This window comes from Podarcis raffonei, chromosome 1 (assembly GCF_027172205.1).
Source record: "Podarcis raffonei isolate rPodRaf1 chromosome 1, rPodRaf1.pri, whole genome shotgun sequence".
In the NCBI taxonomy this organism is placed as follows: domain Eukaryota; kingdom Metazoa; phylum Chordata; class Lepidosauria; order Squamata; family Lacertidae; genus Podarcis; species Podarcis raffonei.
In genome coordinates, this window is record NC_070602.1 from 72155723 (window position 1) to 72172524 (window position 16802).

Below are 16802 nucleotides of genomic sequence, written 5' to 3' on the forward strand. Positions count from 1 at the left end.
TGGGCTTGATCTAAATATTCCCTCCATCAAAAACAAGATTACATGATTTAAAATACAGGATCTACGAGACAATAAGTCAAAATATTACATCACAATATACCAAATAATCTAAATACTCTCATCAAAACAAACACAATACTACAGACAGGTCAAAGAAACTTATCACCCATCAGCCTGACAGAAGAGGAAGATCTTCACTGAGCACTGAAAGACAGGCAATGATGTTGTCTCGTCTGTGCTCTTTGTTCACTTAGTGGTGCTCGCTTTGGAAAGGCTGAACTTTCCTGTCCTCTGCCACATGCTCAGGCATCCATTCCTATAAAATCAGCTTTGCCTTTCATTTCTGTGACTCCTGGTGCTTGAGCAGAACATGAGCCTCAAGCTGTTTCCTCCCTGCTTCCTCATAACTGCCTTGCCCCTGCACCTATCCTGAAACATTGCATATGACTTTCCTAAGGGCACCTCTGTGATGTCAGCCATTTCTATGCCAAAATTGTTGCCCGCAAAACTACAGGGAGGCAAGCAATTCCTAGAAGTTCTCCCCTCACTAGGGTTGCCACCCATCCCTAGAAAAATGTGATTGCCCCTGCAAACTAACTCCCTCCCATGCCTCTGGACCAACAGGATCACATGATGTCACTACGATCCAGGCAGATTGGGTAACTCCTGGAAGGTTGCTCATGAAGGAATATGGCCATCAGTCTGAACAATCTTTGCACCACTGCTGTTGAGACTAGCAACAATAGTATTGCATTTCTATTCCTCCTCCAAGGAAGAATGGTGTATGAGATTGTTCCATTTGTCCCAGAACTGGGATATGAATGCAGACTTTCACCATCCAAGTTTATCCATTAAACCACACTTGCTCGCTCAGTCAGTATCACCAATAAGAGACATCTGGACATGCCATAAAAATAAATCTGAACTAACATCTTTTTAAAAAATATAATTCACCACTCCGATGGTAGCACTTCCCACTCACAATCAGCTGGAGATTAATCACAAGCCATGACCTATACTGATGAGAATGATTAGGGTTTCCTACTGAAAATGACTCTGGGACGATTCAGTGATTCCAATTGAGCTTGTTTTGTAGTTGGGATGGAAGAACGTTAGCTTAAAAAAAAAGAAGATTTCTCTCCGTGAGAACTTTAGTATACAGATGCAAGCTGGATGAAACAAAATAGTTTGCAGCCCAAGTGCAAGCAGGAGAGCACATGATCTACATGCAAAAAGTTCCAGGTTCAACCCTCAGCATGTCAATATAAGGTTAGGGAGATGCTCCAGTTTGACATTTTGGACAGCCGGCACCAGGCAATGTCGCCAATACTCAGGATGAGGCTAATATTAACGTGTATTCATTATTATATCTCTCCTGGTCATTTGTCTTGATGACAAAGGTACCCCTTGAAATTCCTCTTGAAGGATCTCTCTCCCTTTTCTCAGAACAACAGCCACCCCAAGAGTTGGTTGGCTACCTCGTTCAAGCAAGCAAACAGCTGTAACACAGAAATCTAAACCGTTTGTGCTTTCACCAAGCAAACAGAGCCTTAGGGGAAAGTAATAATAATAATATTTTTTTATTTATACCCTGTCCTTCCCGGTTCAGAAAACCGGGCTCTGGGTAGCTAACAACAAATTTAAAACACTTAACTGATGCAACAAAAAACAGCATAAAATACAGTATGAAATGTGAATAACAGTAAATTCAGAATTTAAAAATCAACTTAGGGGGGAAATCCATCCAATAAACATTAGATGATCACCAGGGCTAGCAGGCTAAATTAGTCCTATCTGGGCCAGTGAGGAGACCAGGGGAGAATTAGCTGTGGGATCCCAGAGCAGGTAATCTTCATAAAAGGGGGAGGGAAGGAAGGGGAATAAAAAGATCAGGCTAAGTTCAAACTGAAAGCCAGGTGGAATAGCTCTGTCTTACAGGCCCTGCAGAAGGAAGTTAAATCCTGCAGGGCCCTGGTCTCATGGGACAGAGCATTCCACCAGGGCGGAGCCATCACTGAGAAGGCCCTGGCCCTGGTGGAGGACAATCTGACTTCCTTAGGGCCCGGGACCTCTAAACTATGATTATTCAGGAGATTAAGCTATGATTATACCAGGAGTGAGTGACTGGATGAGCAGTATAAGGCGGAATGAGAATGTTTTCAGCAGATCCTTTAAAATGATGCTTAACATGAGGAAGATAACTTCTGAAATCTGGATGGACAAAGTGGTTGTCTGTATTAAGCAAAAACCATGCGAGTGTATAGCACATTCTTTTATTTTGAGAGTGCCTTTTTTAATACTTCTCGGAGTGTGCAGGGCAGGCAGAAGGGAGTGGAGGAAGGAGAGAGACAGATTGATTTTCCATTTATAACTTGCCTTTTTCTATTGCTCTTAAGACAGCTTTCTGTCCAGCAACCTGTTTCTGCTAAGATTCCACAACTCTACACCAGCATCATTAATCTTTGATGTGGACAATTGTCAAATGCATTTTGTAAATTTAACTGTACTTCATCCATTGGATTTGCCTTATCTGTTTTAACAGCAATATCTTTAAAGACTTGAGTCTTTGGCAGGACACTTGAGTATTACCATTTTTACTGGATTCCTGAAATAATATTGTTACATGTGTCCTGGGTGATAAGAACTCTAGGAGCACATCATGTTTCCAGGTCCTGTTTCCTTGGAATGAGGCCACTGGAGGTTTGTAGCATTTTTGTGATGTATGGACACACACACACACACACACACACACACACACACACAGGTCCATGTAGGTGGAGTTGCCGCTTAGCTTCAACAGATGTCCCAGATATCCGTGCTTTCCATCAATGTTTTGGGGAGGGATATAGCTACCCCACAAATGCTGTTAGCTTCCAGAATCTAAAATTCAGTTTCCCTCTGACTCCGTGTCAATCCAAAACTTCTCTTTCTCATTCGCAGACACCTCAATGACCTCACTTCCAGCCAAGGGAGGAGGAAAGAAAAGCATGTCCTCTATCATCATGTTGGCTGTCACATTTCTGAAGTATCTCTACCTATTTGGCCTCAGTGACAACATATTACCCCTAGTGTACAGAATATAGGGACCTTTTTTATATAAAAAAACAGGATCTGAAGAAGCAGGTCTGAGGTCATGGTGGCTCTTTGCCAGTCAGGGCAGGATGTGCTGGTCCACGGCTTAGTATAAAAAAAGCTTCATCTCTTGATAACCTTTCAGCCAGTTCATGCAGCCAACAGCAGCAGAACAAGCAGCGAATGGCTAAAGGACACCACATGCTTCAGAGCTCTGGGAACCCCAGCTAATTTGGTATAGTACCAGTCTGCACACAAGCTATATTCTGTGAACAGTTTTTCTGCAATCAGTTAAAATCACGGAAATGAGTCAAACATTCATGTTGAATTATTGCATGAAAATCAAAGTGTTTGGGGGTTTGTTTGTTTCAAAGCTGCCTGGAGCGGTTTAGCAGACCTCCCCCAGACTCCAGACTTACAACTGTAGAATCAAAGGTTGGAAGTGACTCCAAGTCAGTTAGTCCAGCCCCAATCGGATAACAGTCTTCCCCAACCTGATGTCTTCCAAATGTTGTTGGACTACTGGATAGGGCTGATGGGAACTGTAGTCAAAAAATATGTAGGGCACCACATTGGGGAAGGCTGTTTTAAAACTGTATTTAATCAAAGTATGTGCAGCTTAACATAACCTAATATTATTTCTGCCATTTTTTCCTGATTGAGAAATGGTCTCATGCAGAGGAGATGTATCCTGTGACTCCCGTCCATCATAAATGTTAGTGCTTTCTAGGAAGCTCAGTGATTACACTTATGTGTCCCAGTTAAGCTCTATATAGAAATAATAAAGTAACAGAGCAAAGAAACATAGCAGAGTTTATAATGCATTGTGTCCATTTCACTGCTATGGGGTGTGAAATTGAATTTTATGCAATCTTACCTGAAATATTAAGACCTTTACTTAGGTTGCTAGTGTCTCAGTAGTACCTCATATTACAGGACAGAGTACAAGTGACATCATTTCCATAAACCTTATAGTGTATGATTCCTGGTCCTTTTATATATTAAATAAAGGCAACCTGATCATGAATGCATCAGTGAATTGAGAAGGAAGTGGGGAAGAAAGGAAGTAGTCTGAAGAAGAAATGGGGAACCTTTGGTACTCCAGGTGATGCTGGAAACCTTGGCCCAATGGCCAGGGATTATGGGAGTTGTAGTTGCAGGTTCTCTATTCCTTTGTATGCAGTGGAATGGATGGATCTACTTCATTTGCAAAGTAGGGGTGTGTTTTGTTTTTTGAAAACATCTGCAGATCTTGTTGACCAGGGCACAAACATGCTTCCAGTTGGGGAAATGGATCTGTTGCATTTGTTCAGATTGTGGGCTGGTGCCCCATTAGCCATTAAACTATTTGTTGGAAATAAGGCCCACAGATTTCCCAGTGGAACTTACTTCCATCCCACACATATTGTTTTCAGGATCCTGGCCTTAGGTTGCCTAGTTGGCAATATTTTCAGATTATAACTGGGCTGTGATTTGTCGCCTCCACATTCTTTTCTTGCTCTTTGGAACTTCTCTTGTTTTAAATCTCTATTTAATCACTATTAAAATTCAGTAAGCTTTTTTTTTTTTAAAGGTTTTAGACCTAGGAACATAAATCATAAAGAATAATACCTAGGAACTCAGGTTGCCAATTCCCCATGGCATCTCAAGAATAATGCTTTCATTTTGAAGTGAAAATGTTTGAAGATGGTTTGAATGTTTGAACGCTGAAGATCAAGCAACATATTCACATTGATCTTTTCTTTCAGCAGGCCTGAACTGATTTCTCTGCTTCTCTTTTAAGCCGGGAAATATGCCTGTTCTCTCTTGGCCACTAGCGGAACAGCCATTTCTGTCTTCCTCCTTCATCGCCACTTCTTGATGAGAGGGAGCCAATGTCAGAGAAAACGCTCCTTCCCATCTATCTGAAAATGCCTATATTGATTAAAGGGGATGATGGAGAGTGGGATGCGATTTTCACAGGCAACATTCCAAAGGTTGCCAAGCTAATGTCAGATGCTGCTTTCTATGGCAAAGGGTTGAGAGGAGCGGCCGCTCCTCTGCCTTTCCCCCCTCCCTCACACACTCCTCCCCAAATTGCCTGAGTGCATCTTTTCACGTTGACGAAATGAGGCTCAATGCAGTCCTTTCTATGTCTTTCTCGAAATAAAAAGCCCAAGGAAAGCTAGCAAGACCCTTCGCCAGGCCCAGCCCTGCCGTCTCCTGCAGTCCCCACATTAATCGCTGGCAGCAAGGTAGACAATGGCAACCCCAGGCTCCCTCTGGCTCAGCGCGCTGCCTCTCGCTCTTAAGTCTTCCAGAGAGAAGCACCAGGTTGCCCAGCCCCGGGGTCTTTCCGGTGCCCCCCCATCGCCCCCCGGTGCGAATCCATCTATTCCAAGGGAGAGATCCGAATCGGGACCGCTCCACGGGATCTTCTCCAGCTGTGTGACATCCCATTCAGAGGTGCGATCCCCGCCGCCCTCTCCCTCCCTCCCCGGCTGAGAAAATCGCACCCTCCCTTTGGCCGCCTTGTTGTGAACGTCTCTCTCTCTCTCTCTGCCTTTCCACTCCAGGTGACACTGGCGCGCGTGTAGCTGCCAGGCGCTGCCTCCCCGCGCTGCATTAGGACCCGGGGAGAACTGCTCTATTCAGAGCCCAGCGCGCCTGCGCGGTGCTGAAGTGTCCGGAGACCGGGCTGGCTGGACGAAGCAGCGAAGAACGGCAAGCGCGGCGGCGGCGGCGAGTTCTCTGGCACCCAGCCTTCCTTCAGCACCACCTGCGAGAGCTCTTGGGCGGCGGGCGCGAGGGAGGGAGGAGCAGACAGAGACGCGCTGATTGTCCACCTCCCTCAGCACAATCCACCTGAGGCTTCCCCAAGCTGCCTGGATCGCCTGCTCGCCTCAGCCCGACACGTAGGGAAGGAGGAATAAAGACCCCCCCCATTCCTGATCCCTTTTTGCCTGCCCACCTCCCTTTCAAGCCCTCTCCCCGCCTTTCCATCCATCCCCAGTGGCAGCCTCCCGTCAAGGGAAGCGCTACTAGTCAAGGGCTGCGGGAGCGCTGTCCATTTCAGCACCACGCTGCCCTAAGCAAAGGCGAGTCCGCGTCGCGTGCCTAAGTCACCGCTGGTGGCGGGGAAGGTGGGGGGCGATCCGGCCAAAGCTCAGGGGCCGAAGGCGCCTTTCGGGCGGCTGCAAAGTGTGATCGGCATCAACAAGGAGGGAGCCGAAGAGGAGGCGAAGATTGAAGGCGACGCGTGCGGATTTGGTGGTCTTTTGTTTGAATCGGAGAGCTACATCTGGAGAATTGTCAGCTATCTCTATCTCTCTCTATATTCCATTGCTGATTTGTTATTGCTTCGTCGTTATCACCATCCATTTAGTTGCTGGTTGTGGTTTTTCACAACCCTGCCTGAATAATAGGATTGCTACGTGTTGAGCTCTTCCTAGCAGCCACCTCTTGCTCCTGCCTCTGCTCCTAGGACGCCAGTACAGAACGATTTTTGTTTTACAAACATCAGCATCTTCAAGAGATTAGGTTTGATTGCTGCAACTGGGCATTGGTATCTGCCCACTTTCTTCCTCCCACCTTATTTGTGTGTGTGTATGTGTGTGTTGTGTTGTGGACCCCTTACTCCACTGCCTCCAGCCTCTTGTTGCATGCCCCTGCCACCACCAATCTTCCCCACTGAACCCGCTTTGTAGGTCAGCTATGTCCCACTAGATTGACTAATTGATACATCTTAATTGATGAAGCAACCCCCTTTCCCCACTCTGACACTCACCCCTACCTACCCAACCATATCTCACAATCACTGTTCTTGGATAGCTGGCATATTCTTATTTTAAATGAGGCTTGTATGAGTTTCAATTTGCCAGTAAAGAACCCAAATCTGCCATCATTAACTTTCACTGGTACTCTTGACTTTGCCTCTGTGGGAGTGAAGGGTATAAGAGGCCAAGACCAGTGGATGCCCTTGATAGGGGCACCTCTTCCCCACATAGGAGAGGTATCAAGTTAGTTATTGATTGCAGATGAGCAGACGCCCCCTTATGTGCTTGTTGTGTGTTGTGCTTGTTTGGATGAGTCCACGACATGCCTAATAAGAGACGAGATGGGCCAGGGCGATGAGAGCGATCGCATTGTGATCAATGTGGGAGGGACTAGGCATCAGACTTACCGCAGCACCTTACGCACCTTGCCCGGCACTCGATTGGCCTGGATCGCGGAGCCGGATGCCCACAGTCACTTTGACTATGACCCCCGCACAGATGAGTTCTTCTTTGACCGGCACCCAGGTGTCTTTGCCCATATCCTGAACTACTACCGCACAGGTAAGCTGCACTGCCCAGCAGATGTCTGTGGACCTCTATATGAGGAGGAGCTGGCCTTCTGGGGCATCGATGAAACCGATGTGGAACCCTGTTGCTGGATGACCTACAGGCAGCACCGTGATGCTGAAGAGGCCCTTGACAGTTTTGGTGGGGCACCTCTGGATAATAGTGCTGATGATGGAGATGCAGATGGCACTGGAGACTCAGGTGATGGTGAGGAGGAGCTGGAGATGACTAAACGCCTGGCACTCAGTGATTCTCCAGATGGAAGGCCTGGGGGCTTTTGGAAGAGGTGGCAGCCCCGTATCTGGGCACTATTTGAGGATCCCTATTCCTCCAGATATGCAAGGGTAAGCCAAACAACCAGCACTCAGAATACCTTATTTACACAAACTCTAAGAGGGTTTCTAACTTGGTGATGTTCACCAGTTCCTGGTTGCATTTCATGTGCTGCAAAACCATGCAGGGCCTCTCCACTTAAGGGCAGGTAAGGGAAGCCACGTGCCTTCTAAGGCTGGCACCACGTGAGTGAAGCCAGCACTTCAGAACAAGGGCAGATACAAGGGCATAACACACCAGGAGGAGATTGAACCTTATAACAAAGACCCAATATTGCAATCCATTTTAAGTAGACCTCTTTTGATAGTCACCCAAGTAACTGCCTGAGCAATATTTTGTAGTCATATTTCTCTACTGAGTTACCTACCGTTTTTCTCAACAAAGTGAAGAGGTATTCATTACTACAGCCACTTGACTGAAGGCTTGTATGATGGGTTTTTTGATTGAGCTGAATGGCATTTTCTTTTATCTGATTTCCAACCCAAAGGCCAGATATGATGCTCCAGGTTCAGCCTTCACTTTAGCAATCACATTTCTTTATTAAACTGAGGTGACTCATATCAAGACACGCATGCAAGGTATCTCTTATTGCAGAGCAGGAGGAAGATTCCTTCTTCCCCATGCCAGCATTTGGAAGCAAGAGAAAATGGGTTTTGTGTCCGGCTTATTAATGTGAATGTGAACAAGACAGACAATAGACATTGAAAAATTGGTCTCTTTGCTGATGGGGTGAAAGATGCTCCTGTGCTAATCTAGGGACAGATTCTGCTCCCTCTGATGTCACCAGCCAAACACACACTGACGTCAGTGGGGGCTGGTGAAATGTCATGCAGCTGCTTTTTGGAAGCAGTGGGGGGAAATGAAGAGGAAGATTGAATGGGAAAAGTTGCTTCACTTTTCTGAGGTCTTAAGGGGACGGGTGTATGGATGTGTGTTAAAACTATGGTTGCTGTTGTTTTCCCCATCCGCTATCATGAATCTTTTATTCCTGAGTGCATGTTTGTGTGGATAGACAAGACAAAAAAAATGAAAATATATTTGTGTGGGTAGAGAATGCAAAAAAATGAAAAGATACTTGGAAAACGGTTGTATACATGAAGAGCAGCCAATTTGATGACAAACACGAGATGACTTACTGGGCACAGAAAACAAATTTTGTTACTTACTGGAAGCAGAAAGCTCAGCACGTATCTTAAAATGGAAAATGGTGCCAGGTTGGCAAAGGAATGAATGAGATGTGTAGAGGGAGAGCCCTGGCTTGGCTCTTTTGGATTACTCCCCATTATATACTATTCAGAGATTTCGTACCACGTTAGCAAGTTTAATATGTAAAGCTGTGAGTCTGTGTGTGTAGTAAAGATTAATTAAATATTTGCTAGATCATAAAACAATGGTGTTCTTGAGCAGCAACACTTGGATCCCAGTGATATTTTGCAAGGGGACATGAAACTGTAGAGAGAAGGTCAAATAGTTTTTTTCAGACAGATCCTGCCAGCTTTCTCTAAGAAAGAGTAATATGAACACAAACTGGATTTGAAATGGGGTCTCCCCTCTTCCCCATAGATACTGAATTACACACAGACTAGGACCAGGCATGCCATGTCCCAGCTGACATTGTGCAGAGCAAAGATCCTATATTTGAAGAGATGCTGTAGCTTAGTGCTGAAGCACATGCTTTTCATTCTGAAAGTGGAATTTGTGGCACCTCTGGTTAAAATGGTTTCAGGCAGCAGAGCTGTGGAAGACATCCTGAAGATCCACTGCTAGTCAGGGCAAAACACATTGCTGAGCTAGTTGTACCAATGGCCTCTTAGGCTTCATCTGACCATCGGACAACAACCGTAGAAAGCACCTGTGGGGTGTAATTCATGATTTTGGTGTGACTTGTATCAATTCTGGTAATGAACAATCATGCATTCTATTTATAAGTACCTCTGTCAAAAGATATAGCTGGATAATTTTTGTTCTCTTAATATGTTTATTTTACTGTCCATTTTTTAGCTGGGTTTTTGTGGGGTGTATTAAGCCTTTGGGTTGCATTTGCCATTGTCCAAAAGCTATTGCAAATGGCTAATTTTCCTTTAATTCATGACCTTCTATGCGGGTTTTGCAGTGTCTATAAGGAGTAAGACAACATGCAGACATTTAATTTTAAAAAAAGCTTTGTCTAATATGTTCATAGCTATTAATGGATACATTAGCAGACCTTCAGCACCTAATAATGCAAATAGAAACTAATGGATGTGTTGTGTATATAAAGGAGTACTCAGAGCTGTGCTATGGTAATTTAATAGAAAACACCACAAAGACCTCAAACTAGCTACAGAAGCCATGAAGAAGAATCAATAGGCTCATTTACATACACACTATTTTTAAAAAGTCAATTACACCAAATAAAGTGTTCATCTAGGAAAAATGCATGCACAGTTTTAATTAAGCACTGTATAGTTCTAAAATGTCTACATCAAATTAAGGCTTGCAAATTACTGTACATTTAGGCTTGGAAGTTTTCAAATGGTTTTATATTTAGGTAAACACAATTGTCCTGTAATAAACATGTGACTGTGGGGCTGAAGGTGAATCTCACATTTACAAAATCTTTGGGGATTCTGAAGCCTTTGGGGGTACAAAACTCCTACAGTGAATCACATTTTCCCTGGGCTACAATTGTGACCAAATCTTCCCCACATTTTAATTTTTCTCATGTCCTAAAGTGGTCCATGAAAGAATCCTAAAACTATACAGTATTTATTACTCAAATATTGAATAGAATAGTTTTTTTTTATCCCACCCCAATGCACGTGTGTGTGTTGCAAGCCCCCCACCTGTGCCACATATTAACATGCAGACATCAATATTTCTTAGGAAGTGTTTGAAGGACACAATTCAGCAATTCAACTGCTGTTCATGACAGAGTCATCTATACGGGTCTGTTTTCCTTCTCGCATTGGATGTCCAAAAAAGAAAGGAATGATCTAAAAACTGCTATAAAGTATAGCTACCCATGCTTGAAAAAACACCAATTCCTATCAATAAATTTACAGATACCTGTGAATTTATTTTATCTTAATTTTAAAGCCTCACAGGCAGATGTTTTAAATGAAATATTGCTTGACATAATACTTCTCACATAGTACAGATACAAAATCCAGAAAAAACAAGTACTTATTTGTAGCCTAATGAATAAAAGCCAATCCTGTGATTGAGAACAATTATCTCCTAGACTAATAGCTTACTCATTCTGAGTGTGAATCCTTATGTAACCAAAGCAGAAGCAACCACATGTAAGAGAGAGGTTTCAGCAGGAAGCAACCTAAGATCTGCAGAAGTTCAAAAGCTCTTTAGAAAAAGCCCAGGTGGATGTAAAAACAGCCTAACAAGAATTGAACATTCTCAACAGAACATTGACCCAACTATTGTGGAGGGAACAGAAAATCTAGGGGACAAGGGAAATAGAATGGAGTACCTGGAAGTACCATGGCTGGCTGCCATACTGAACAGGAGCACTCCACACTGCAATGTTTTGTTGCAGCAGAGTGGCGCTGTAGTCTAAACCACTGAGCCTCTGCAGATCAGAAGGTCGGCAGTTCGAATCCCCGCAACGGAGTGAGCTCCTGCTGCTCTGTCCCACCTCCTGCCAACCTAGCAGTTTGAAAGCACACGAGCACAAGTAGATAAACAGGTAACTCTGTGGCGGGAAGGCAAACAGCATTTCCGTGTACTCTGGTTTCCGTCATGGTGTTCCGTTGCGCTAGAAGCGGTTTAGTCCTGCTGGCCACATGACCCAGAAAGCTGTCTGTGGACAAACGCCAGCTCCCTCAGCCTGAAAGCGAGATGAGTGCCATAACCCCATAGTCGCCTTTGACCTGACTTAACTGTCCAGGGGTCCTTTATCTTTTACCTTGTCCTAGAAATAAAGGCAGAAGAACTGCTACTTAGAAAGGTATGATGGCCTGATATTTTCTGGTATCAACCATACTGCTGTATTATTATTTCATAGGAATGTGGTCACAAATACTGTATCACTGCATGAGTCTTTTGCATAAATGTTAAACAAAACTTAGTTCTTAATCTTAAAACTCCCCCCCCTCTGTTGCAAAGGTAGGTCAGGCATGTCTTGAAGGGGAAGTGGTGCTCTTGCAACAGCTTGCTTGCAGTCTACTTTGAGGGAAGAGTCTACTACCCTCCAAATCTTCCCCAAAGTGACCATCCCTTGAAATGAATTAGCTGCTGATCTGAATTATAAACAGTGTCTAAATACCTAGATTTCTTCCCTGTCTAGGTATGGTTATAAAACAATTTAACAGATCTTTTGAATAACACCCAATGATATGTAGCAAAACTTTCACATAAGTAGAGTTTAAACAAGTAGCTGATGAAACCCAGCAAGAGTCAGCAGTTTGACCTTGAATATTTAGCATCTTGTATAAACTCCTGTAATTCCTGTTTGATTTCAGAATAACTTACTTGTAGGCTAGTGATTTCTGTAAATTCCATCTTCCAAAGCATTTTAGCTCAATGAGACCCAAACAGGAGATGGCAGTGGGTATGGAAAGGGATAGTTGGTGGCACTAGATTTCCTATATCAATGTTAAATGGAAACTGTTTATTTTGACTGCAAGATGCTCTCTGAAGCAAATGTTGTTTCCCTCTTCAGCCCCCAACTCCCCCAATTACATGTGTTTAGCCACTTTGACTGATGCCACTCTGTGCTGGCTGAAGAAACAGATTTGGGAGAGGTGTCTGAAAGAGAATTTCCTATGCAAGGTAATGATAAAGGCAGCTTCCTGGTCAGCAGTGATGGGAGGGAAGTGAGAGTGGCAAAGGACAAACAGTCATGAAGGGCAGGGAAATATGTGGAGGGAGTAGAAAAGGGTGAAAAGGGATGAAATCTCAACTGACAGCAGTCCTAGGGCAGGATGTTATTTGCATCATTTGTTATTAACACTTCAAAACCACCAAGAAATTCAATGGCAAAAAGTTCTACTGAGTGTACGGTGAACATATCACGTTAACACTATCCAAATAACTTGAAGCAAAGTGCACCATAGTCTTTATTTTGTGTTAGATGATGAGATAGTGAATAGAACTGACAACTCCTTGATAACCAACCTCTTTAAATTCATTGTTTGCAATACTCTTGACGTCCACCAGCCTTGTTTATGATTGGTCATCCTTGCATTCAGGAAGACTATAAAGACACAGCAATGTGGGCACCTGCATACAAATTGTTCACTGGAGAATTTCTCAAAGGTTGGCATTCCTAAGTCTCCCACTGGTAACAAAAATGTAAAGAGCCATTCCAATGCAAGGAAAATATTTTACTGGCAGGAAGAGTGAGGAGAGGTGTCCAGGAAGATGTGATTCAAAAGAGAGAAGAAGAGGAAGATGAACAGAAAAGAGTAGAATGTTTAGCCTGGAGAAGAGGAGGTTAAGGGGTGATATGATAGCCATGTTCAAATATATAAAAGGATGTCACATAGAGAAGGGAGAAAGGTTGTTTTCTGCTGCTCCAGAGAAGCAGACACGGAGCAATGGATCCAAACTACAAGAAAGAAGATTCCACCTAAACATTAGGAAGAACTTCCTGACAGTAAGAGCTGTTTGACAGTGGAATTTGCTGCCAAGGAGTGTGGTGGAGTCTCCTTCTTTGGAGGTCTTTAAGCAGAGGCTTGACAACCATATGTCAGGAGTGCTCTGATGGTGTTTCCTGCTTGGCAGAGGGTTGGACTCGATGGCCCTTGTGGTCTCTTCCAACTCTGATTCTATGATTCTAGAACAGGGGCAAAAAGAATTAGCAACCTCATTGCTTTATGGGTCTCCAAAGGAGCCTTTCCTTTATTTATGATGGAGGAAAGGGCATAGGTAAGAATTATTAGGGAGTTATATTAAAATTTTCTTTTTAAAAAGCTAAGGAAATATGGGTTTTTCCTCTGCAACAAAGAGTTCTTTGTTGAAATAATGGCCTCCCATGATTCTAATGGAGTAAGATATTTTATGAAAATTAATACCAGTCATGGTACCTAATGTAATGCCACATGACAAAATAGTTACCTATGCTTAAACAAAACTTTCATGAGTCTTTTGCCCTCCACTGTGCCAGAATCGATCTCACATGAGAGTGCCCTGTGGGCTTAAAGTTTAGGAGAAGCTTGACACTCTTACAGTGAGGGGGGAAAGTATTTGATCCCTTGATAAAATTGCCCGTTTGCCCTCTGACGAAGAAATGACTAGTCCATAATTTTAATGGTAGGTTTATTGTAGCTGTGAGAGACAGAAGCACAACAGGAAAAACCCCAGAAACCCAGAAGACAAAAGTCAGAGATTGATGTGCATTATAAAGAGTGAAATATGTATTTGATCCCCTATCAACCAGCCAGATGTTGGGCTACCTGGTATCTTCACTGTATGTAACGAGCTGAGATTAGAAGCACCTGCTGTAAGGGAGAGGTTTTACCTGTAATCCCAGCTCATTACAGTCCCTGTACAAAAGACACCTGTCGACAGAAGCAATCAATCCAGCAGATTCCAAAATAGCCATCATGACCAAGACCAAAGAGCTGTCCAAGGATGTCAGGGACAAGATTGTAGACCTGCACAAGGCTGGACTGGGCTACAAGACTATTGCCAAGCAGCTTGGCAAGAAGGTGACAACAGTTGGTGCAATAATTTGCAAATGGAAGAAACACAAAATAACTCAACCTCCCTTGGTCTGGGGCTCCATGCAAGATCTCATCTCGTGGACTTGCAAGGATCATGAGAACGGTGATGCAGTAGCCCAGAACTACACGAGGGGAACTTGTCAATGATCTCAGGGCAGCTGGGACCATAGTCACCATGAAAACAGTTGGTAACACACTACGCCGTGAAGGACTGAGATCTTGCAGAGCCCGCAAAGTCAAGACAGCACATGTACAGGCCCGTCTGCAGTTTGCCAATGCACATCTGAATGACCTAGAGGAGAACTGGGTGAAAGTGTTGTCGTCAGATGAGACCAAAATTGAGCTCTTTGGCATCAACTCAACTCGCCATGTTTGGAGAAGGAGGAATGCTGCCTACGACCCCAAGAACACCATTTCCACCGTCAAACATGGTGGGGGACATATTATGCTTTGGGGGTGTTTTTCTGCTAAGGGGACAGGACACCTTCACCACATCGAAGGGACGATGGACGGGATCATGTATCGTCAAATCTTGGGTGAGCACCTCCTTCCCTCAGCCCAGGGCATTGAAAATGGGTCGAGGATGGGTATTCCAGCATGACAATGACCCAAAACACACGGCCAAGGCAACAAAGGAGTGGCTCAAGAAGAAGCACATTAAGGTCCTGGAGTGGCCTAGCCAGTCTCCAGACCTTAATCCCACCAAAAATCTGTGGAGGGAGCTGAAGGTTCGAGTAGCTACACATCAGCCTTGAAATCTTACTGACATGGAGAGGATTTGCAAAGAGGAGTGGGACAAAATACCTCCTGAGATGTGTGCAAACCTGGTGGTGGCCACCTACAAGAAACGTCTGACCTCTGTAATTGCCAACAAGGGTTTTGCCACCAAGTACAGTCATCTTTTGCAAAGGGATCAAATACTTATTTCACTCATTATAATGCACATCAATCTCTGACTTTTGTCTCTTGGGTTTCTGGAGGTTATCCTGTTGTTCTTCTGTCTCTCACAGCTACAATAAACCTACCATTAAAATTATGGACTGGTCATTTCTTCATCAGAGGGCAAATTGGCAAATTTAGCAGGGGATCAAATACTCTCCACCCCCCACTATATATACCTTACTTATTCAGGGAGCAAATTGAGGAGAAAAATGTAAAAGAGAATAGGAAATTCACCAAGTAATCAGATTTTCACTTTATCCTTCAAAGGAACTTGACATATCACTCTTTCTCACGTTCCTTTGTTCTAGCTATAATCTCCAGATTATTTTGGTAGCATTGAGTTACATCAAGTAGCATGACAGTCAGAGAGGCTGTGATTCAACATCAGTGGATATAAATATACATCTGAAGTTTATGATTAGGACAGTTTACCAAGACCTTTCTTGGTATAGACGTCTAATATTACTTTGTGTGAGAAAAAGAAGCATGAGGCAAGTCATACAATGATAGGGACACATAAAGTAGCACTATGAACTCTATTGACCAAGCTTTTTGGTGGAGGGGCCAGGAGTCCATAATTTTAGTTCCTGTATTTTTGTTTTTAAATGGTTCTGTCTGTCCTGAGGTTTGCAACAACTTTTTTGTGGTGCAGCTTCACTTTAGTAGATTGACCTATAGTGTAGTTTGATCCTTTTTAATGTATGTGTGTGTGCATGCATGTGTAGGGATGTAAGCTGGAATGTAGATGGTCCTGCCATGGGGTATGTTTGGTCTAGCTAATGCCATAATACAATGTGTTCCTTGTGCTCTTTAACAGGATATGCTAACAATTCAAAAAGTCAACATATATACATAAGCTTTCAGGACAGAGTGGGTTAAAAGCCTAAATGCATGTGTAAATCAACAACCTCAAGCAGCTTGTGTATGATCTCATTATACTATTGCAAATAATATCTGTTATTAACCAGTACCGGTGATTAACTCCTACTAATAGCAACAATGGAACCTCTAGCTGTTTTCATTCTGGCTCACTACACATTCAGACATTTCTGCACAGTTTACATTGTGAACTTTTCCACAGGGCAATATATGTGGGCAGATACTTTTCTTATCATTGCATGTTTCTGGAGCCAAATCCAGAGACCCCCTGGACTCTGAACATACAACATTTGTTAAAATAAAAAAAGACTTTTTCTTGATGGGGGGGGGGAATCTACTTAACTGAGCTACTTTCTGACAATAAAAGGTGTATGATAGTGGAACAGACTCTTTTGGAAGGTGGGTGACTCTGCTTCACTGGAGGTATTTAATCAGAGGTTGGATGGCCATCTGTCATAGGTGCTTTAGCTGAGATTCCTGCATTGCAGGGGGCTGGACAAGATGTCCCTTGCAGTCCCTTCCAACTCTACAAGTCTATGATTCTATGGATCTTAAACAACACAATAAAAATGCAACCATCTTTTCAGTCTGG

General features: G+C 43.6%; 1 protein-coding gene across 5 annotated transcripts in view; it reads left to right on the forward strand.

Moving 5' to 3' along the window:
• The first annotated feature begins 5664 nt into the window (after nucleotides 1-5664).
• Nucleotides 5665-16802, forward strand: part of KCNC1 (potassium voltage-gated channel subfamily C member 1) — a 123315-nt gene continuing 112177 nt past the window's right edge. For 2 of the 5 annotated variants that reach the window (XM_053392916.1, XM_053392944.1), the window contains exon 1: nucleotides 5668-7738. In XM_053392916.1, coding sequence (XP_053248891.1) covers nucleotides 7169-7738 — 570 coding nt within the window. In that variant the 5' untranslated portion in view covers nucleotides 5668-7168. Of the gene's footprint in view, nucleotides 7739-16802 lie in introns of all 5 variants that reach the window. The other 3 variants (XM_053392935.1, XM_053392906.1, XM_053392926.1) reach the window with 3 other exon arrangements.